The following is a 23,891-nucleotide window of genomic DNA, read 5'->3' on the forward strand; positions in this document are numbered from 1 at the left end:
CAAATTGGTTAGCACTCAGGCAGGCTTGAGGGTCACAGGGGGGGCTCATTCATCGCCTTCGGGCCAGTAGACCTCTTACTACCCCACAGTGCACTCCATCCAAGCTTTAAGTGAGTGTGGTGGGATGGCCACACCCTCACTTGATAACACAGAGGACCCGATTTCCATTGCTGCATTGAATCGTGAACTGACATGTTCTGATGACAGTCTGGACCCACTACCGCCCTCCGGGGGTTGTGAGTGAGATCTCTGACATATTGGCCACGCTATCCCAGGCGCAGAAGCTGGCTGAACAAGCCCTTATCCCTATTCGCCAACTTTATTGGGGACAACATTGAAAAACATCTCACTGCTGGCCTCCGGGCTGGCGTTGACCCAATTTTCATTAAAAGAGCAGTTTTCTTTCTCTTAGCGTGTGCAAACCTGAGCCCTGCCAGTCAAGAATGCACCAACTTCCAGCACCAATGCATATTGCCACAAGCTCCAAGAGTGCAAAAGGACAGGCTCCTTTCTCTTCCTTCTCCAGCCTCTTCACAACATCCAGGATGAAGGTAAGTGACAACCTCTTAATTTCAGCTCTTCCCAGAGACAATCCGCTTTCCAGGGTGAGCTTTTTCCTCCCAAGCTGCCCCACTGCTGGCACGTCAGTGATTGCTCCGACGATGCCATTAGCGGGAGCTTTGCCAGCCTCCCAAGTTTACGAGCATGCATTTTACAAAGGTCAGCCCCGTGTCTGCGAGATACTGTCCTCCTAACGAAGGAAGTAATCGTGCTTAAAAGTAAGGGTGGGTTTCAAAAATTGAGGTGGGTTAAGACCAATGCTAGATCTTTGTATCTTGGACCACAATCTACACAATATGCCATTCAAGATGCTTATGCAGAAATGCATACTCCAATGCATCCATCCTAGGGATTGGTTTGTAGCTACAGACCTGAAGGACGCGTACTTTGATGTCTCCAATTGTGCACGCTACCGACTGCTTCTCCAGTTTGTGTTGGAAGGTTAAGCATGGCAGTATAAGGTCCTCCCCCTTGGCCTTTCCATGTCACTGCGAGTTTTCACCAAGCTCGCAGAGTGTGCCCTTGCGCCTCTTTGGCTCGCCAGTATCTGCATACTCAGTTATCTTGACAATTGGCTTATAATTGCTTTGTTCAGCTTTCGCCACATCTGTTGTTGTTGCACAGTCCTTTAATAAATATTTTATGGAGTGAGTGGATAAATAACTCAAAGGCTTACAGCTGCACAGTCTTATTTACAGATAAACAATGCTAGTGTTACAGCTTTGGTATTAAATCTAATGAATAAATTAGATGTCAAAAAGTTATTAAAGAGCCCATATTATGGGTTTTTGAAAATGCCCCTCTATGTAGTGTGTAACACAGCTCTAAGTGAAGTGAAATATCCAGCTAAGGCTTAAATCTGTAAGAGTACAAGGTTTAAAACAGTTGATTCATTTATAAAAGAGTCGACTCATAGTGCTTCAAATGAGTCGCCTTGATAACGAGTCATTAGGTGTTTCGCCATGACGTACCAATGAAACCAAGTTATTCACACGCACGCGCAAACCCGGGAGATTTGAAACCTGCGGCCCCGCCCTCTGACACAGAAACCCACACACACACACACACACACACACACAAACATGCCGGTCGATTGAAGTCACACTGCAGATGGATATTATTGAGTCTCTACCCAAAGATGGAACCTCAGCATAAGCCCAGCTTTAAGCAGTTGGAAACTACTGGAAACTTCTGGAAACTACATGCTACAAAGAATACTTCGTTTGTTAAAGGAAGGATCAGTAAAGACTATGGACATGTGAGAACCTGGATCGGTTTCATCCTCCACATCTCAAGTGTAAGTACGTGCGATTAAAGTTGTTGCCTAGTTTACTCTAGCTTGCAAATGTATTTGGTTGTGATTTGTTACTTGTAACCGTGTGTACTGTATCAGGTTAACTCTATATTTTCATATCGCGTGCAAAGCCACGTTAAAAACGCGACGCGTGCTGCTTTGTTTACGTTCCCGTGGAGGAGTGTAATGTGTGTGTGTGTGTGTGTGTGTGTGCATGTGTGTGTGTGCGTGTGCGCGATGTCGTCTGAAGGAGGGTTATGTCTGTGTGTGTGGACGCGTGCGCGAGGACGAGGGCAATATTTGTGTGTGTGTGTGTGTGTGTGTCTGTGAAAAGAGCAGAATGTGACAAGCTAGGAGATCTCCTCGCCAGTGCTTGGGAGTTTTTGCTCAATAAAATAGTTACTCGTCTGTATTTTCAAGTCCATCGTTTGTATTTACATTGACCCACGGGCAGATAAACTCCACGCCTTACACTATTGATTGTGTATGCACTGTGACTACTTCTATTTTGCTGATTAGCTGCTGGGCATTTCACTCTGTCTCTGGCTGAAAGCAGTCAGTGTCAAATAAATCGCAGCAGACTGTCATCGGTTAAATCAGTGCAGATTAGCTTCACGCTAAGGAGGGGTTTGGGAACAAATGAATCACTGGACGATTCATACGGGAGTCGCTGGGATAATTAGGTAAAAATAAATTCAGATTATAAGACCATAAAAGTGTTTTTTGACCTTGCATGCATATTAGACTGTTGCTGGAGACCCTTATAACCAAAATATGACCCTATTTCATGTATAATATGGGCTCTTTAAAGGTTCAGGACACTCTGGATAACTTTTTTTTATATTAACAGATTTGTGTGTGTTGAGCATCAGTTAAGACAATGTTAGCACCTGTCAGCTTTAATTGTGGGGAAAACTGGATAATTTTGAGCTTTTGTCAGCTAATTTCAGCTTCCGGGTTTAAAATGAATTTTGGGGCGGGATCAAAATGGGCGACGTAGCGCAGTACTGCAAGTGCAATGATGACGCGTCGGTTTCTCATTATTATTCATAGCGGAGTTTTCTTATCCTATGAGAAGAGCCGGATGCCTAATTATTCATGAGACCTGCCAGAGTCAAACCCGAGCTGTGAGACACGGCACGGGCACACAGTATTTAGCCGTTCATGAAGGCTCATATGCGTTTGTTTCCATGATCCACGGGGTTTGTTGCATGTTTTCCTCCGCGATCTTGTCAGGGCCGATCATACAGCAAAGCTGTGTGTGTGCTGCAAGCATTTTTGTCAGGAGAGCAGCACGAGAATTAGAGAATGGCGGACGCTGTCTTTTATCAGGAGTTCGTTCACATTCAGACACATCACTGTGCTGCTGTGTTTGCCTAAATCCTCCAGATTACCAGCAGGGCTAATGGTTAAAATAGACAGGTCAGGAGACCTGCTGCACTGAGTCTGCTAGATACGGGGATTGAGGGGGAAGTCCTCATTTATAGTGTTTACATGAATACACTTATCTTTATAATGATATAAATTGTGGTTATGTGTATATAAAATTACGAATAACAAATGTAGCAGGACATTAAATCACTGTTCATTTCTTTGCATTTTAACTTTGTAAACTATAAACTCATGCGTCTCCTCCCGGTTTGTCTCATTTTGTGAGCTAGCTTCGTTCGCTCACGTTCTCCCCTGCTGGCTACGCCCACTCCTGCCCGATGCTCACGGAGCTCCACGCCCATTAATCATGCATCTTTTGAAAAAATTCTGAAGTAGACTTTAACCGAAAGTGGGGGGTGTCATGGCCCTTTAATACCTATGATACTGTATCGCCGCACCCTCAGCTCTTGGACTGACCTTGTCTTCTATGAGTCGCAGTGTCCTTAGAACAAGCGTCAAGACATGTTGTCATCTCGATGGACATGGGCTGGGGGGCCGCGTGCAACGAGCATGCAGCTGCAAGTTCATGAACCGAATTCCTACTGCACTGACATATCAATGGCCAGCTGATATGGAAGCACTTCGGGAAAGCCCAGGTCAACATTCTGCTTCTCCTGAAAATTTGCAGTTCTTTTATTCGCTGACTGAGGCCCTCTTTGGCATGCATGCGCTGACGCAATGCTGGCCCCAGGGCATGAGCAAATGAGGCCCCCATACGTTTCCCCCAGTGACCAACTCGCAAAGGCTCTGTGCAAAGTCAGGGAGGACGAGGAGCAGGTCCTATTTGTTGCACCTCTCTGGCTCAACTAGAGCTGGGTTTCCAAACTCACACTCCTCGCGATGGCCCCTCCCTGGCATATTCCCCTGAGGAAGGCACTCCTTTCTCAGGAACAAGAAAGGAGTGGTGTACTTCATGCCAAGAAGATCCCCAGACTTGCCAGATTAGTGTTGTATTATCCTTTCTTCAATATAAGCTAGAGCATAGGCTATCACCCTCCATACTAAAAGTCTACATTGTAGAACATCTCTGCTCACCATGATGCGATGGATGGCAGCACGGCCGGGAAACATATCTTAATCATCTGGTTCCTCAGAGGCGTGAGGCAATTAAATCCATCCTGCCACCCTCTTACACCCTCTTGTGATCTCTATGCAGAGAGATTTGTTTGAGCCACTCAACTCAGTATCCTTAAAACTTCTGCCCATAAAGACAGCTCTGCTGGTTGCATAGGCATCAATCAAAAAGATTGGGGGATCTGGAGGTAAACTGTGCCTGGGATTTGAGCAGGCCTACTTTTACGTTATTCTGTGCAGCTCTTTATCTGTTATGGTTGTTTTCAAAAAGAATTTGCCGCATAAAAACAGAGGTTGGCCCATAGGATAATTGATGCCATCATCCTCGCCTATCAGTGCGAGGGTAAGCCATGTCATCCGGGAGTGAAAGCGCAAGAAGTGTTGCCTCCTATTGGGCATTAGCACGTGGTGCCTATCTTACTGATATTTGTAGAGCTGCGAGCTGGGCGACACTTAACACATTGGCAAGATTTTAAAGTCTTTGTGTGGAGCCCATTTCTTTCCATTTGCTGGGTAACCTCGGCCAATCGGAAGGAAACTGAGCTTGGTGTCAAATATGCTTGCTGTGCCATGCTCCCTAACACAGAGCTCCATGCACTTATTGTGCTCTACTTAGTGAGTGACTCACTTGGATATCAAGTGACTCATCCCGGCACCTGATTCACTCGGGTACCTGGCCCAGCATAATGTCTGGTATGCCCGCTTGGTTTACCCACATTCAGGGGATCAGTGCCAGCTACTCGTGATCCCCATTGGCGATTGTCTGTCTCTTTCGGGAATGGCAAAATACCATTGTATTTTTTAAAATCTCTTGGCTACAGCTAGCTAGGTAAAAAGCATATTTACGACCCCTGTTTTCTAAATTCCAAAATTATTCCCATATTCTGGTAATTAAAGGTCCTAGGGGACTTTGGAAGGTTACACTCTAGGTGATGCTTGTGCACTCACGCTATGCTTGGCAAACTTCACATCAGGGGTGTGATGGGCTCAGATGCTGTAGTGTTTTCATACACACTCAAAATGTTGGTAGACAAACATCATAGTTCCCACTGAAGGGGAACGTCCTGATTACGAAAGTAACCCATGTTCCCTGAAGATGGAAATGAATTTGTGTGTCTCCATTGCCACAGCAGCTGGGTCTCCAGCAGATTGCTGAGTGTTCGGCTCTTCAGTGGCAAAAGTCCAGCGGCTCGCTCCACGTGTTCTGGTTTATATACCCTACTAATGATTAATCACAAGCACCTGTGAAGCTGAGCTCTGCCAACTCATAGGCATTCTTTGAGGTGTGTGATCCATTTTTTAACTCTTCAAAGCGATTGGTCATGTAGCTAACTCCCAAAGTGTTGGTAGACACATGTCTCTGTTTCTATCATCAGGGAAATTTGGGTTATGTTCATAACTGGAATGTTCTCCAGTGTTCTTCAGATAAGTCTTTCATCCTTTTGAGTTTCCTTCCTTTGCATATTTTGTGTCCATTACCTGAAAAAGAACACCTGCCACAGACAAGACATTAATCTGTCTATGCCCACCTCCACCTCTTTTTATACATCCATCCAGTAAATACCTAACCTGACCATAGGTTTTTAGTCATTGCTGAGGTTTAATTTTCCATTTCTCCACATGACCCATAGCATAATCTGCAAAAGACAAAAACAAGACTAACAAAGCTCTACTTCCCGGCTGATCTCCAGCAATAAGCAAAGTGTTTTCCAGTGCTTTTTAGACAAATCTCCACCGATGCTCTTATGAGTTCTGCCTTCTTCTGCCTGTTGTGTGTCCATTATCTGCAAAAGAAACACCTGCCAGACAACACATCTTTTTATCCAAACCCACCTTCACCTCTAAAGGATATCCTAAAGAGAGAGACATCTGTCTAACCCTCTAAGCCCACCAACACCCCCTACCTCTTGGAAGGACATCCATCTATGCACTTTCTGCCTTTTGAAGGATATTCCCGATCATCCGTTTCCAGTCATTGCTGAGGTTTGTGATTTCTATTTTTCTCCACATGCTGCACTCTAGTCTAGTCTGTAAAAAACAAAGACAAAACTAACAGAGCTCTACATGCTTGATGAGCTCCAGCCATGCAGAAGCTGTTCTCCAGTGTTTTTCAGATAATTCTCCACCAATGCTCTTATGAATTTCCTTCTGCCTGTTGTGTGTCCATTACTTGAAAAAAAAAACACTTGTGACAGACATCTATCTAACTATCTAAGCCCACCTCCACCCCCTTCCACTTGGAAGGACATCTGTTATCAATAGGTAATACCTGACCATCTTTTTTTTTATCATTCATTCCTGAGATGTGTGATTGCCTAGTTGCACCACTCCACTCTGTAAAAGACAAAGACAACATCAATAGAACCTGTTCATCTCTATCTATCTATCTATCTATCTATCTATCTATCTATCTATCTATCTATCTATCTATCTATCTATCTATCTATCTATCTATCTATCTATCTATCTATCTATCTATCTATCTGTCTATCTGTCTATCTATCTATGTTTCACAATGTTTCTTCCTGTTTCTCCACATGCTCAGTGCCAATCTGCTAAAGAGAAAGATATCAAGTCTTTAATTAATGTCGATACATTTCTTTGGAAACCTACTCTATTGTTCAGTCTGTTCACATAGTTCTACCTGTTTACTAAGCTCCAGGTCTTCTAATTATATCTCTGCCGTTCCCCTTCTGAGTCTCCTTCTTCTGCTCCACTCCAACCTCCAAAAGACAAAAAAAACACCAACAGAGCTCCATTTCCTGTTTTAGATAAATGTCCATTGATGCTCTGGTGCTGAGTCTTCCTCTTCTGCCTGCTCTCTCTTCATTACCTGAAAAAGAAAAACCTGACACAGGCATGACCTGTTACTATATATATACCAACCACCACCCACTTCATCTTTAAAGGATTGTTTTAAAAGAAATTCCTGACCATCAATTTCCAGTCATTGCTTTGGTGTTCCCTTTTTTCCTCCTTGTGGTCCATTCCAATCTGCAAAATACAATAGAAAGATATCAAGTCATCTTAATGGCATTCTTTGGAAGCGTCATCTACCATTGTCTCCAATCTGGTTCTGTTCTAACACTAACAAATAATATTTTGCAGCTATAAATATATGATATAAATACTCTCCAAGATGAAAATCTATAAACTTAGAATATTAGAAATCTATAAACTTAGAATATGTTACAATAAATAGTGAAACTTTAAATAGAACAAATAACAATAAAAAGTCATAAATGTTGAACAGGCTGACAGCATAAATCCATCTGACAATAGACGTATACAGTAATATGCAATATGTGTTAAAACTGACAGCATACAAATACATTATAACAATTCAATTTATCTGTTGATATAACAAATAAAAATCTGCAAATGTTAAACAAGATAGGAACATACAAATGAAGCATACAAAAAAACACAAATATTATATCTATCTCTGTCTATCTGAAGGAAACACCCGACCAGCACTCTGTACAAATTAAAATATATAAGTTAAAAAGTTTTTTAAAGTTTGTTTGATTTAGCCTAACTTAAAAATGTAAAGCAGTACCTAATTTATTATGATGCACTTCTCATTACTAAAGTGTGTTTCCCTGTTGCTCCATGCCAATCTGCCAAAGAGAAAGATATCAAGTCTTCAGTTAAACTTATTATATTTGTTTGGAAGCTAACTCTGTTGTTCAGTCTGTTCAGGCAGTTCTACCTGTTCGCTGAGCTCCAGGTCTTCAAGTATATCTCCGCCGTTCCCCTTCTGATTCTCCTTCTTCTGCTCCACTCCAAACTGCAAAAAAAAAGGCAGCACCAAGAGAGCTCTACCTGCTCTGTTTCTCTTCTGCCTGCTCCATCTTCATTATCTGAAAAAGAAAAACCTGACACAGGCAAGATCTGTTTAACTATCTATACCAACCACCACCCACTTCATTTTGGATAGATTTTTTTTTTTTCAAGTCATTAATTAATCTTAATACCATTCTTTGGAAATTTCATCCACCATTGTCTCCATTCTGGTTCTGTTATAACACTGACAAATAATATTTTGCAGCTTTAAGTAAATAGTCTACAAGATGAAAATCTATAAACTTATAATATATAAATGTGTTACAATAAATAGTTAAACTTTAAATAGAAGAAATAACAATAAAAAGCTATAAATGTTGAACAGGCCGACAGCATAAATCTATCTGACAATAGACATACAGTAATATGCGATATGTGTTAAAACTGACCGCATACAAATACATAATAACAGATCAATTTATCTGATGATATAACAAATAACAATCAAATGTTAAATGTTAAATAAGATGGCAATTTACAAATGAAGCATACTAACAAACACAAATATTGTATCTGTTGGTCTACCAATCTGACAACATAACAAATGTCATTCTACGATTATAAATAGATAAAGATAACAATACACAAATTAGTTATATAGAATATAGTATATATTTAAAATCCTAAAATTGACAAGTCGACAACATGGCAAACTCTCCAATTCCAACCAACATTCAGTAACGTTACAATCAACAGTGTAGACGTGGAAAAAATATTAAAATCTGAAACGATTTGAAGGAGAGAGAAATACTAAAATATTAAGCATCTTTCAGCAAAAGCACTTCGTAACAACCTTATATAACCTAAAATTATAGTTTAAGAAAGATCTTTACATACCGCTAATGTCCAGTGATGTTCAGACACTGCAGTTTTTCTTCGTTATCGGAGGTTTTTCTAACACATTCTTTTTTAGAATGCCACGGACTATGGTAATCACAGCAACGCCACCGCGCCGGCGCCATATTCAAATAACTTAAAGGTGCAGTGCACGATTTCCGTGAAACAGAACAGAATAATGATAATAAAAATTAGTTAAAGGATGTGGGTCCCTGTAATATATTTTGAGTATATAAATAATAGCAACTTTGATTCTCATTTCGATAAACTTTTGTATGTTAATATTTCAGTTTGCATGCATTTATAGATCTTCAGGCAAATAGTAAATTGGTCTGTAAGACATCTCTAAAAGCATATAGTTCAGTTTAAACATTGCAGAATAACACTGAAAGGTTTTATCATATAGGCATAATAGGCTATTGCTGTTGTTTTGTCAAATATATTGTATGTACAAAACATGTTTTGACACTTAGTATTCAGCATAACTGCACATCCATTTTATTATTAGGTAAGATTTCAAAGATTTACTTTGCATTTCAGGAAGTTGTCCCGTTTCATTTTTTTGTATCTTGAAATTGATTTTTTTTTTGTTCTGAATGACTGTTCATTTGTAATTTTCTGTTAAGAATATAACAGCCCTTAATGGTTATTTATGAGTCATTATCACAATAAAGTGCCTTTGAGACATCAAAGTCTTCAAAAAATGTTTGAGATTTTTGAAGATACCCACATAGTTGTATTTATTAGACCTTAGGCTGTAAGAAATGAATGTTGGTCCAACTTGGTCAAGCTCCTGCACTTTTTACAAATAATCTGCAAGCAGAAAATCAGTAAACAAACTTTAAATTGTGTCAACCCTGTCATGAAAAGATTTATTCATTCATTCATTTTTTTTTGGCTTAGTCCCCCTATTAATCCGGGGTCGCCACAGAGGAATGAACCGCCAACTTATCCAGCATATGTTTTATGCAGCGGATACCCTTCCAGCCGCAACCCATCTCTGGGAAACATCCATACACACTCACTTACACACATACATTACGGACAATTTAGCCTACCCAAATCAACTGTACCGCATGTCTTTGGACTGTGGCGGAAACAAAATAAAAGTGATCAAAAATACTTATTTTACCAAATAACAAAGACAATAAGAATATTTAAAAATCTTTTTAAATTAATCTAATTTACCTACTTTATCAAACTGACTGAAGTTGGCTGAGCAGTGTGTGGGACATGGCAAAATCACATTCATTCAGTGAAAGAATATGGCAAAAATGGACAAAAACATATTTGAAAACACTTATTATTATTCTTGCATGTTTGTGAAGGTTTAACCAATTATATTCAAACATCAGAATTTCATCATTGGCATTATGTTCATATAGGAATGATTTAATCTTGTGGGACATCAAAGACACTTTATAGTGATAATGACCCTTATTCAGGATTTACAATGCACAAATAATTCTCATTCAGAACAGTAGGAATAAAGCATATGCAGTAACTTTGTATTTTGTTAATAGTTTGCTTACACATGATGTAACTTTTACATTGTACTTTATTATGATGTACTTGTTACTGAGGTGTGTTTTCCTGTTTCTCCACATGCTCCATGCCAATCTGCCAAAGAGAAAGATATCACGTTTTTAATTAATCTCAATACATTAATTAATTCATTTTCTTTTCAGCTTAGTTCCTTTATTAATCTGGGGTCGCCACAGCGGAATCAACCGCCAACTTGTCCAGCATATTTTTTTATGCAGCGGATGCCCTTCCAGCCGCAACCCATCTCTGGAAAATACCAATACACACTCATTCACACACATACAGTATGGACAATTTAGCCTACACAATTCAACTATAGTGCATATCTTTGGGAAGAACATGCAAACTCCACACAGAAATTCCAACTGACCAAGCTGAGGCTTGAACCAGCGACCTTCTTGCTGTGAGGCAACATCATCACCCACTGCACCACCGCATCGTAATCTCAATACATTTCTTTTGAAACTAACTTCATTGTGCAATCTGTTTCAGAATAGAAAAAGCGTCTTTATTCTAGGATTACCACTCTTAATTAAAACACTTACTTAGCCTATAAACTGTAACTTAATGCATTTACTGGGGCAGTAAATGGGGTCTAGTGACGCCCCTGATGGTAATAACATGTAAGTAACACTCTCTGTTTGCATTGGATTTTGATTTATTTGTGCTAGAAATTCTGAAAGTTCTAAAATTATTTTAGTTGTTATCTTACAACTCAAAACATAAATATGTGACAAAAATAGCAATGCACCCACGTTCTGACGTATTTTTTTAGTTATTCAGTCAAATGACTACAATTCCCAGAGTCCGTCGCACCGGAAGCGCGACCACAACACATCAGCGACTCTGTTCTCCGGTCTTCTGCGTTTCTGTCCGTTATTTTATTAAATGCTCAATGTAAAAAAAACTTGATCGTTTGAAAATTGAAGAAAAGACAATGGAGCGCTTAAAATAGCGTCTAAAGGTAGGTCAAAAACGAAGAAAACGGCACGACAGACAAGTGCACGGCTAACCGTGGCTAACAGTAAGCAAATATAACTGAGCATTCACAGACAAACTGTTGAAATAAATCTGTCTCAGAAGCTGTTTAAAGTTAAAACAGCTCTTTATCATAACTTATGTGTTTAAAGGGTTGACATATCGTTGTAGACTAGTATCTTGTACAGATCAGTTTGATATATATAAATTGTTAAACAGATGCTAATTGTGAATTTCAGTTTAAATTCATGAGGAAGAAAAGCGTAAACTGGTGTGACGATGAGGAGGCTGAACAAAAAGAAAGCCCTGAACTTTGTGAGAGAGTTGGATGCTTTTCCAAAGGTTCCTGAGAGTTATGTGGAGACAACAGCCAGCGGAGGAACTGGTGAGACGAAGATCTATTACGTTATATAATGCATTGTTGGGTGTAATTAGTTACTTTAATTCAATTTCTTTTCCGCAGAAAAAGTAAACCAGGGGATTAACTTTTAGTTAATTACACGTACTTATGATGAACTTGCCTTAAATACTGTGAATTACTGTAAAAAAAATTCAATTTATTTTTATAAAACATTATGAGAAGCAGAGTATTTGAAATGTTGTAAATAAATTTAGCAGAATATTATTTTTCAACTAAAAAAGTTTATTATTCAAGGCAATTAGGCATGCTTAAGAAACAATGAATTGAGTTAGAAATCTGTCAGTACGGTGTGTAGGAAATATGATGTCATTATTTTTTAAACATTCTGTCTTCTGATACAAGTACTACATTTTATAGTAAAACTAAAAGATCCTGTTTGGCTTAAATTAATGGAATTAAAAAAGTTTAATTTCAATTGCCTATGTATTTAAGTTCTTATGGATTATAAGTAGTTTTGAGTCAAATAATTAAATTACTCGTTGAGCGATTAAAATTCTTCTCGGATAAAGTAATTAAAAATATTATTTAAACACAATTTTTATGATTGTTTTGGTAATTAATTCATTTTATTAAGTAACTTAGCCAACATTTTATACATGTATATTTAATTTTTTTGTAATTTTTTTCTTCTGGAAAAAGTCTTATTTGTTTTATTTCAGCAAGAATAAAAGCAGTTTTTAATTTTTTTGAACCAATTTTAACGTCATTATTAGCCCCTTGAAGCTGTATTTTTTTTCAATAGTCTACTGAACAAACCATCGTTATACAATATACAATTATACAATTGCTTCATTACCCTATCCTGCCTAGTTAACCTAATTAACCTAGTTAAGCCTTAAATGTCACTTTAAGCTGTAGAAGTGTCTTTAAAAATATAAAATATTGTTTACTGTTATCATGGCAAAGATAAAATAAATAGGTTATCAACTATTATGTTTAGAAATTTGTTGAAGAAATCTTCTCTCCATTAAACAGAAATTGGGGGAAAAATAAACAAGGGGCTAAAAATTCTGACTTCAACTGTATATATATATATACCTACAAGTAAAAAGCTAAATATTGTCTATACATTTATTTTATATTGTTTTTAATGTCTTTTAATTTGTTTCTTTTCTTTTCTTTTTTTTCCTGACTTTTCTCAAATATTACATTAGTTAAACAGAAATAAACCCTCATTAAGGAAATGAAATGTATCTATTTTTTTCTCTTTCTCAGTGTCGTTGTTGGCCTTCACAGCCATGGCGCTCTTGGCCTTCTTTGAATTCTTTGTGTATCGGGACACATGGATGAAGTACGAGTATGAAGTAGATAAGGATTTTACTAGGTAAATTAGTCATTCATCATTTTCAATCTGTATATAATAGTTGAAAGATGTGCAATAAAACACTTTGCTTCATTCGTGTTGCAGCAAACTCCGAATTAATATTGATATCACAGTTGCCATGAGGTGCCAATGTAAGTGAATCTTCCTACATTAATGTGTTGCATGACTTGTTGCTTGCATAAATTTGTTAAACTCTTTGTAAATGAATTTGATTTCAGTTGTCGGAGCAGATGTTTTGGATCTCGCTGAAACAATGGTGGCATCTGATGGCCTGGTGTATGAACCTGTGAGTGTCTGAATTTTGCTTATTTTGCTAGAATATTTTAGTAGTCACCATAACATGTTTTATAAATATTTTGCAGGTTGTTTTTGACCTTTCTCCCCAGCAGCGGCTCTGGCACAGGTGAATTACATTTCATTCATTTTATATGTGTTTACAATTTCTAGCTTCCACATGTAACACTAGTTTTCATCCATGCAGATTTTAGGATATTGCATAAATAAACACTGGTTGGAAATTCTAAAATGCATTAAAATATTGCCATAAAAAATGCATGAAAACTATACTCCATGCATATTTTATGCAGTATGTTTGCGTAAATATATGTGCAGTGGTAGATGGAAATATAGCTCCCATGAAGCAATTGTAATATGTATTTTTCAATCAAAACGCTTTTGAAAAGCTTTTAATAATAATATTGTAATTATTAAAAGATTTTTAAAAATCTATTTTGTTTGTTTGTTTGTTTGTCAGGACACTTTTGCTCATTCAGGGCCGTCTGCGTGAGGAACATTCACTCCAAGATGTTCTGTTCAAGAATGTCATGAAAGGTTCCCCCACTGCTCTCCCACCAAGGTCAGATAACTAAGAGTGTGTATTAAAGCACTTTCACACTGAATGTGAAGTGAAAGCAAAGCCAGACACAGAAGAATGCTGCATTCACAACAAATGTGAAACGGCTGATAACCTTTGGCTGAAAGTTCATTCCTGCACAATAGCTAAAGCTGACTAAGGATGCATGTATTCTTGTGTATGTATCTTGTAGGTTTTTTTCATTTGAGTTAAATGGTTAGTTTACCCAAAAGATTTGAAATACCCTTTTTAATTACTCACCATCATGTCATTCCAATCCCCTGAAACTTTCAAGAGTTGAAACTTTGCTATTGTTTAATACTAATTGCAGGTTTGGGATGCAGTCTTGGAAGAGAATCCGGAGCTCAGAGATAATTGAGCCCAGGGCTCCAGCCTGGTCATTTAGCATAAAAGGGGGTCCGAGATCAGGTAGATCTAGAGAGCTCCCCCTGGTAAAGAAGGAAAAGGGGTGGATGGGGGTTTCTTCGATAACAATGACAAGCAAGATAAAATAGATTGTTTATCAATGATTGTAGATGAGAGACCAGCCACGATCAATCATATCACATGCTCCTCTCGAAATTAGTTTATAAAACTTAATCTTGTTCAGTAGTAAATGTGCACTATGACTTCTCGCAGTTCCTAGAACTACAGGCAGAAGTACCTGTTTTTGGTGTATTTATAGCAGGAACTGTGAATGAAGTTATGTCCAAGAACATCTACTTCTGACCTAGCACAATAGTAACCACATTGACGTACATGTTTTCTGATTTAGCAAATGCATGCCACAATATTTTAAAGTGTTACAATACATAAAAACATACACTACAGGAATCTAACGTTTGCTGCATTTCCCCGTTGTCTTTTTGCTGTGGTGTTTCTCTGCCTTAAAAGCTGTTTCAATCTGTCTTTTTTTAAAGTGCATTTTGGAATGTTGCAAACAAAAGGTTTAACGGAAACACCGAGATGCACATAAATCATACGGACAACTGCAAACACGTTTACTGAATAATTTCCAGCATGTGTATCAAAAAGTCATGTAATTGGTAAGATTTCATTAATGACAAACCAACAGACAGACCACATCTGAAATGTTGTTTTGGTCATTTTAAAATCCCTCAGACTAGGTCCATCATTACAGTGGTCTTGAGCAGCTGCACTCCTGAGAGCAATCTCATGCCTCAAAAAGTCAAAGTATGTTCATTGCGTTTCATCTTTTAAGGTAAAAGTAATTTATTTTATAAGAAAAAAGGCCCACGTTGACAAATTCCATTTTTCTTTTTGATATTTGGCACAGGTTTCTCATTAAGTTTTTGTTTTGTATGACTTATTGGATGGTAACATTGGATGTTTTATTTTTTTGCAATATTCCAGTTTTGCAAGTCTAATTAGCATCTTTGGATGGAAACAAGGCTATTGATATGTAGCTTTAAAAGATGTTGTAGGTTATTTAGTCCTCTTTTTTTAGAGGTTGGTTACTTAACGTATAGGTCATTTTTTCATGACCACTATATTAAACACACATACTGAAAACACAGCTTTAGTCACAGCATGCTCTTTTCTTGAATGCTGAGGGCCTACTCACACTATGCCATCCGTACCGTGCCCAGGCCCGTTTCCCGGATCGTTTGAGAAGTGTGAGTGCGCTGAATCAGGCTCAAGCACGGTTCACTTGGCCGGCCCTGGCCCGGTTGGAAGAGGTGTGCCTGAGCGCGGTACACTTGGGCTTTGGCGCGGTACGCTTGTGTGTGAGCGCGAAACGCGCCAAAGCCCGAAACCGAAAGCGAGACGTGACTTTTAAGGGACTGTTTGATATGGATTTATTAATCATTCTTACTGTTCAGTGAACGCAAACTGCCGTAGTTTATTAAAGACGCAAACTCCACACAGCACGTCAGCTGCGCGCCTTCAGCAGATCTCCTCATTCCTGCAGCACGAGAGCTTTGATTGTTTATGAGCGCCAAAAGTGGCGGATCTGTTCGGTAAAATATCTGACTGTGTGTCCCCGCATCCCTAAGGACTGTTTGGCGAAATATTTGACTGCATGTCACTGCATAACAAACGACTGAAAGGATATAACTAGAGAAATCTCCACTGTGCTGCTAAATGAGAGCGTATGGCAAGCCGTTTTAACATTTAAACCTTGTTCTGACTATCCATAAATATATTTAGAGATATAATTATATATTTTGACAAGTCATTATTATAATTCGACTTGTCAGAATGACAATTAGAGATATCTGCAATTACAATGGTACTAGTACGAAATCAGATTGGAGATATCTGCAAATATATTATGACTAGTCATATTCCTCCATTGACTTCCATTAAAAAATATTTGCAGATATCTCTGAGTTTTGACTCGTCAAAAATCCAATTCAAGATATCTACAACTGTAATTCGACTATTAGTAAATTAATTAGAGATATCTTCAAATATATTTGTAAATATCTCTAAATATTACGAATTAAAGACATCTGTATGACTAGTAAAAACTCAGTTAGAGATATCTCTAATTACAATTGTGACGAGTCAAAATTCATTTAGAGATATCTGCAAATATTTTTCAATGGAAGTCAATGGAGGAAAATGACTAGTCATAATATATTTGCAGATATCTCCAATCTGATTTCGTACTCGTACAATTGCAATTGTAGATATCTCTAATTGTTATTCTGACTAGTCGAATTATAATTATGACTAGTCAAAATATAATTACAGATATCTCTAAATATATTTATGGAGTCAGAACAAAGATTTAAATGCTAAAAAGGCTTGCCATAGAGAGCGCTTCTGAACAGAGCAGCAGCGATGACGTAAGCGTGCCGTGGCCCGGTATGGTGTGAGCGCGGGCCGTCGGGGGAGACGGGAGGGGGGACAAGCGTGCTTTGGCCCGGTTCGAGGCAACTGTACCTAGTGTGAGTACGGCCTGAGTTTGATGCTGCAGCTGGTCAGCCTACCACACCTCAGAATTCCTTCTGCTGCTGTGAATGCAACCAGAAAAAATGTTCTGGAAGAAATTATTTTAGAGGAAACAAGCCTGGTGGCAAGTTCCTTTGACTGAGTTCCTGTATCTACCTGCTGTAAAAGCCAAACGAATGTGCAAAAATGTAATTCATTACCATGATATATAAAGCAAACATGTAATAATAAATATCTTCTTAATTACAACAATGATTGCAAGAAAACCCATTATATTTTCTTGTCTTTAATACTTTTCTTCGGTACTTTAAAGTAACTGCATTCACACGAGGCTTCAGTTTCAACACTTGACCGAGGGCGTGTCTGAAGTTTGGGCTGACGCAATGGTCATAGCAGTGTCAGCCAATGAAATTATTCTGCAATCTGCCACTGTCTGTGCTTGGGTATTTGCATAAAAAGATCTGATTGGCTGTTGCTTCCGTTGGCGCTTAAAAAGTTGAGAATTTCCCAACTTCTGCAGCAAGCAATGCCACTGAAGCGACGTCAACGGATCCACAATGCAGTCTGGCAACGCCTGACGTCACCCATTTAAAGTGAATGGGAAGCTTTGATGCTGACGCCCTGTATGAATGGGGCATAACAGCAGCAATCTCAAACTCTGCAGGAGGATCTAAAGCTCTAAACATTTATTGTACGGCTAGTTTCTTCACTGGTCATTAAGTAAAAAACCAACAACACTCTAATAAAAAAAAAACTTGCTTTATTGTGCCATAAAAGATTGCATCAGGTTTAAATAGCTTCACATAGATCTATTGCTTTTATTCACAGGGTCATTTCCTTGTATATTGGCTTCAGTGTGAGGGTTTTTACACAACACGATAGTTAAGATTTGTATGGTGATGATTTTTTTTATAGAGACTTCTTTTCTGTTTACTGTGTAGGGAAGATGATCCAAATCAGCCTTTAAATGCTTGTCGGATACATGGACACCTCTATGTCAATAAAGTAGCAGGAAATTTCCACATCACCGTTGGCAAGTATGTTTCATTTCATTGTTTTTGTAAACAGTTATAACTAAAATATAGAGTATGGTTTTAAATACAGCTGACTTTTATGGCCTTGACATATATTGGGGCAAACTACCGAAACTACCCTCGCCACCCTCGCCCTCATCCGCGTCTAGGGTGGCAGAATCGAGAGAGCAGTGTTCCCGAAACTACCCTCGCCACCCGCGCCCTCATCCGCGTCTAGGGTGGCAGAATAGAGAGGGCGGCGTCCCCTAAACTACCCTCGCCACCCGCAGCTCAGTTATATCCGCATCTAGGGCGGCAGAATAGAAAGAGCGGCGTCCCTGAAACTACTCTCACCTTCAGTTATATCCGCGTTTGGGGCAGCATAATAGAGAGAGCGGCGTCCGCGACACTACCCTCACCACCCGCGCCCTCAGTTATATCCACGTCTAGTGGGGCAGAAAACACCCCCCCAGGTTTTGGTAAAAATACAAACTTGAAAATAAACCAAAACAAAAATGTTACCTTTAGCACCCTCATAATGTAGATGTTGGACTGAAGCAGCTAATATTCATTTACAATGACGAAAAGCAGAGTTTTGCTGAATAACTCCTGAGATATTTCATCTACTGTCATCTACTGACATGATCAATACTTATTTCCTCTACTGTATTTACAGATATGTTTTTTGACGGTTTGGTCATTTAATAAAAAAAAACATTAGTAATTTGGTAACACTGTTAACAAAAAAATATATAAAAATAAGGTCAGGAGTGAGAAACCGCAGTTAAGAAAGCATCTGATTATAACAATGAGTATATACAGTATTTGCAGACTCTATCTCGATAATATTGAAGTGAAATCGTGTCATGTTTATTTATATTAATTTAGCTAGCAGATTTACAGTTTTAAATATGACAAAATGTTTTCAATGTCCCTTTGTCTTACTAGCATAAATTAAATTTCTACTATAGTTATGTTGTTTTAACTCGTGTTTAACCTGAAGAAATGAACCATTGAGGTTTTTCATGTCAAAGAGGGCAGAGCCTTAGAGCCACACCTGCCTTTTACATCATCGCCATTGACCAAAGCAAACATTTCCAGAAAATATTTTAATTATTTGACCTGATTTTGTTTTATATTACATAACACCAGTTTGTTTTTCAATTTCACTGGAGGTATATGAGAATCTTTTGTGTTTAACCCTTAAATAGTCACTGTCCTGCCATAAGACGCTTACGTTAAATCACTTGTTTGCAATTAAATCCTAATTTACAAATGATATCACTGTGAAGATCTAAGACTTCTGAATATATATTTTACCTTTTTTTTTTTAAGTAGGATGAGGACTGCATTAAACCTATGTCAGCTTATGTATGTTGTTTTAAATGTGAAAACGTGCATATGTAGAATTTTTGAATAATATTGTCTGATGTATCTGCATCTCCTAATATTGATTTTAGGGCTATCCCACATCCTCGAGGGCATGCTCATCTAGCAGCGCTGGTCAGCCATGAGAGTAAGACGAAAACTGTTTTTACTTCAGACTCTATTATTGCTTGTTCATAGCAGTGTTTTAGAAAAGTCTGATTTTGTGCTACAGATGTTATCTGAATGACTTTTGAATCCAGATCAGAGGGCAACATCTGGTTCACTGAAATGGTTTTAAGTTTTATGTCAAAAACATAATTTTGCTAATAAAAACTGTTTTATGTTTCAGCATATAACTTTTCCCATCGGATAGATCATCTGTCTTTTGGAGAAGAAATACCAGGCATTTTAAATCCCCTGGATGGCACAGAAAAAGTGTCTGCAGATCGTGAGTATTTTTAGGTTTTTAATATTTAAGGAAAAGTGATTTTCATCATCAGCACATGTACACTATTAAACACTGAGATTCATTACAAATTTGTTTAGACATTACATAATCCATATAAAAACTTATGTTGATGATGATCAATTTTGTACGAAAATTCTTTTTTCTAATTTAATAACATGTATAATTACAAACTCTATCATCATAAAATCATGTTTACTTTTAATATAGTTTATATATGCAAGCATAAGTAACATGTAACCAAAAATTCAACATATATATTATATATGTTATATTTTTTTAGAATAAAACGTCTGAGAATTTTTATATGATTTAAGATAATTGAATTATACAAGTGTTTTAAGCATATACCAAGAATTAAAAAGGTAAAATTCTATGTAATAAAAAAAAATTATACATTACCTGACAAAAGTCTTGTCGTCGATCCCAGTTGTAAGAGCAACAAATTATAACTTGACTTCTAGTTGATCATTTGGAAAAGTGGCAGAAGGTAGATTTTTTCCAATAAATCATCTGTTGAACTGCATCCCAATCATCACAAATACTGCAGAAGACCTATTGGAAGCTGCATGGGCCCAAGATTGTCAAAGAAATCAGTCAGGTTTGGTGAAGGAAAAATCATGGTTTGGGGTTACATTCAGTCTGGGGGTGTGCGATAGATCTGAAGAGGTGATGGAAACATCAACAGCCTGAGCTATTAAGACATTTGTGCTACCCATTACATTACAATTACAGGAGACTGAGGGCAAATTCTTCAGCAGGGTAGCGCTCCTTCTTATACTTCAGCCTCCAAATCAAAGTTCCTGAAAGCAAGGAAGGCCAAGTTGCTCCAGGATTGGCCAACCTAGTCACTAGATATGAGCATTATTGAGCATGTCTGAGGTAAGATGGAGGAGGCATTGAAGATGAATACAAAGAATCTTGATGAACTCTGGGAGTTCTGAAATGCTTTCTTTGTCATTCCAGATGATTTTATTTAGTTATTTGAGTTATTGCAGAGATGTAGGGATGCAGTCCTCCAAGATCATGGGAGTCACACACAAAATGAAATCTTTTTCCACTGCACCATGACTTTATATTTTATACTTTACATTATTTCTGTTAAGTGAAAAGACTTCTGTCTAAGCAAAGTCAGACCTTACTGTCTTAATTAAATGATTAAACATCAAGGCATGATCATATTATAATTTGGTAAAATAAGTGTAATCTAGAGGCCTTTGCCTTTTTGTATATGAGCCTTGTCTCAAACAATCAACTAGAAGTTAAGTTACTATTTCTTGTTTCTTTGATAGGCGACGAGACTTGTCAGGTAGTGTATGCAATTGTTTTGAAGTTAAATTCTTTTATATCACTTGTTTGATATATTGTTTACACATTTATTTTAAATGTGGTTTTGAGTTATTTTTTTACTTGCAAATATTATATTAACAGCAAGAAAGTTGAAGTGAAAAGTTACATTTTTTGATTCAATTTTTTTTTCTTTCCCTTTTGCTAGATAATCAAATGTTCCAGTACTTTATTACCATTGTGCCCACAAAACTGCAGACGTACAAGGTGTACGCAGACACGCACCAGTATTCAGTCACTGAGCGGGTACATATATATATTTATAACCATCTGTGGTTTAATGTTTTGCTTCAAACTTTTTACAATTTGCTACGTTTTACTATGCAATTTTTTTAAATGAGCAAGTGTGTCATGTACGCATGATTGCCCAAGGATGATGCCATATTTGGCTTGTTTTCTGCAGGAGCGAGTGATAAACCATGCAGCGGGGAGTCATGGGGTTTCTGGGATCTTTATGAAGTATGACATCAGCTCTCTGATGGTGAAGGTGACTGAGCAGCACATGCCCTTCTGGCAGTTCCTTGTGCGTCTCTGTGGCATCATTGGAGGCATTTTCTCTACAACAGGTAAATGGAGTATTAAAGTTTTTGTATTAAAAAAAGGTAAATGTAAGGAAAAGTTTGCCACAACCGTCATTCTGTTCTGAATGAAAAATCAACAACTGAATTTTAAGATGTAAACTGTTGTAGACCTGAAAAAAGTTTGAAAGGAGCTATATAACTAGTTATATATAATTTTATGACTAAAATTACGATTGTGGATAAAGTTTGTAAACAGATAGCCTGAACTGAAAAGACATAAATCTTTAGGGGAAAAAAATTAGATTACTTGGCAGAAAAAACAACTAATTAACAAACAAAAAACAAAACAATGGAAGATGTTAAAGCAGCACTAAGTAAGATTTGACCTTAAAATAATCTTTAAAATTATATCAGTGGTAGAAGACCGACAGGTTTACAGCACTTATGCTTGATGGCGTGTGGTACAAATCACATGATTTGACTCAAATCAGACATTGCCGCACAATTCTGACTTAAGACTTGCATGACAAATATTCAAAAAGACCCGACTTGACTTGCTCGAGTCTCACGCTGGCAACTCTTAACATGAAAGCTAAGCAGGGCTGTGCCCGGTCAGTACCTGGATGGGAAAATCACATGGGAAAACTGGGTTGCTGCTGGAAGTGGCATTAGTGAGGCCAGCAGTGGGCGCCCAACCTGCAGTCTGTGTGGGTCATAATGCCCCAGTATAGTTTCGGGGACTCTATACTGCTCAGTGAGCGCCGTCTTTCGGATGAGACGTTAAACCGTTCTTAGTCTCTGTGGTCATTAAAAAAATCCCAGGAGGTCTTTCCAAAAAAAGAGTTGGGTTTTAACCCCGGCACCCTGGCCAAATCTGCCCACTGGCCACTGTCTATCATGGTCTCCTAACCCTCCCCATATCATAATTTCCTCCATCACTCTGTCTATTCTTTACCAATCAGCTGGTGTGCAGTCTGGCGCAAATTGGCTGCCGTCGAGTCATCCAGGTGGATGCTGCACACTGGTGGTGGATGAGGAGATCCCCCCCCTATGTGTAAAGTGCTTTAATTGCCCAGAAAAGTGCTATATAGTTGTAAGGAATTATTAGTATTATTAATATCACAAAAATTTACTTGAGACTTGAACTTTAGGATTTCCTTGCTCGTGGATGGTTTGGCGTAGCCTTCGCACGGCCGCACATTCCTCGCCTTGGCTGATGCACACCTCTCAAAAAATGTTACTACACATCCCTATGCGTATCACAAGCTCTGTGATTGGTCAGCTTGGTAGCCCAATGGAGCAAGTGTGAAAGAGATCCAGTTTTGTGTTTATCGTATGATTAAAGTTGTTGCATTTTCGTTGGTTCCTGCAATATTTGTTGAACAGTGTACTGCAACACAAGCTATTTTACCTGGTCATATATATATATATATATATATATATATATATATATATATATATATATATATACATACATACATACATACATACATATACACACACACACACACGCACTGAATTGTGACAAAAGTTTGAAATTAAGCTTTTCTATTAGTAGAGAGAGAGAATCATGCTAACCAAAGTATCTTATTTGAAATGACTGGTTGACTGTGATCTGTTTCTTCAGGCATGCTACATAACCTGGTTGGTTTCTGCGTAGATGTGGTTTGTTGTCGATTTAAACTGGGAGTTTACAAGCCGAAAAGTGTAAGAAACTATTTGCTGCCCTTTTTCTTTTTATTAATTTGTGAATTACAAAACACTGGAATCGAAACCTTATTGTCTTTTGTCTTCAGATGAGTGATTTTGATGGCCAAATTAACAGCCTGACACCACTCCTCTCAGAGAACACCGAACAGTAACCGGACTCTCCTCCAGAACACATTGAAAGCTCATTTCACTTACTTTTCAATCACAATAACAGTTGTAAGTCCCTCTAAATAAGTTAAAAGATAATGTTGACGAAATCTGTCATTTGTTAGTACTGTAAAAAAAAAAAACTCTGCACTGACAAACAACTGTTAAACAAGCATAAATCCACAAAGCAGCAGTCTGCACATTCCCACAAAGGCTTTTTGGTGTTTTTTTTA

The 23,891-nt window shown here is 38.0% G+C and overlaps 1 protein-coding gene and 1 long non-coding RNA gene across 2 annotated transcripts; one reads left to right on the top strand and one right to left on the bottom strand.

Annotated features, from left to right (window-relative positions):
* Positions 1 to 6,264: 6,264 nt before the first annotated feature.
* Positions 6,265 to 8,238, bottom strand: LOC141380957 (uncharacterized). The gene is made up of 4 exons (XR_012400393.1): positions 8,073 to 8,238; positions 7,920 to 7,980; positions 7,295 to 7,354; positions 6,265 to 7,208 (listed from the first exon to the last, which is right to left on the bottom strand). It is a non-coding gene; the product is annotated as an uncharacterized lncRNA (long non-coding RNA).
* Positions 8,239 to 11,427: 3,189 nt separating this feature from the next.
* ergic2 (ERGIC and golgi 2) lies at positions 11,428 to 23,845 on the top strand. Its single transcript, NM_200407.1, is given in 14 exon segments — positions 11,428 to 11,552; positions 11,806 to 11,951; positions 13,203 to 13,311; positions 13,396 to 13,442; positions 13,530 to 13,597; positions 13,674 to 13,714; positions 14,066 to 14,167; positions 18,028 to 18,123; positions 19,560 to 19,615; positions 19,817 to 19,915; positions 21,429 to 21,526; positions 21,684 to 21,846; positions 23,429 to 23,508; positions 23,598 to 23,845. Coding segments are annotated over 13 exon segments (1,131 nt in total). The 5' UTR covers positions 11,428 to 11,552; positions 11,806 to 11,845; the 3' UTR covers positions 23,664 to 23,845.
* The last annotated feature ends 46 nt before the right edge of the window (positions 23,846 to 23,891 follow it).

Source organism: Danio rerio, chromosome 25 (assembly GCF_049306965.1).
Source record: "Danio rerio strain Tuebingen ecotype United States chromosome 25, GRCz12tu, whole genome shotgun sequence".
In the NCBI taxonomy this organism is placed as follows: domain Eukaryota; kingdom Metazoa; phylum Chordata; class Actinopteri; order Cypriniformes; family Danionidae; genus Danio; species Danio rerio.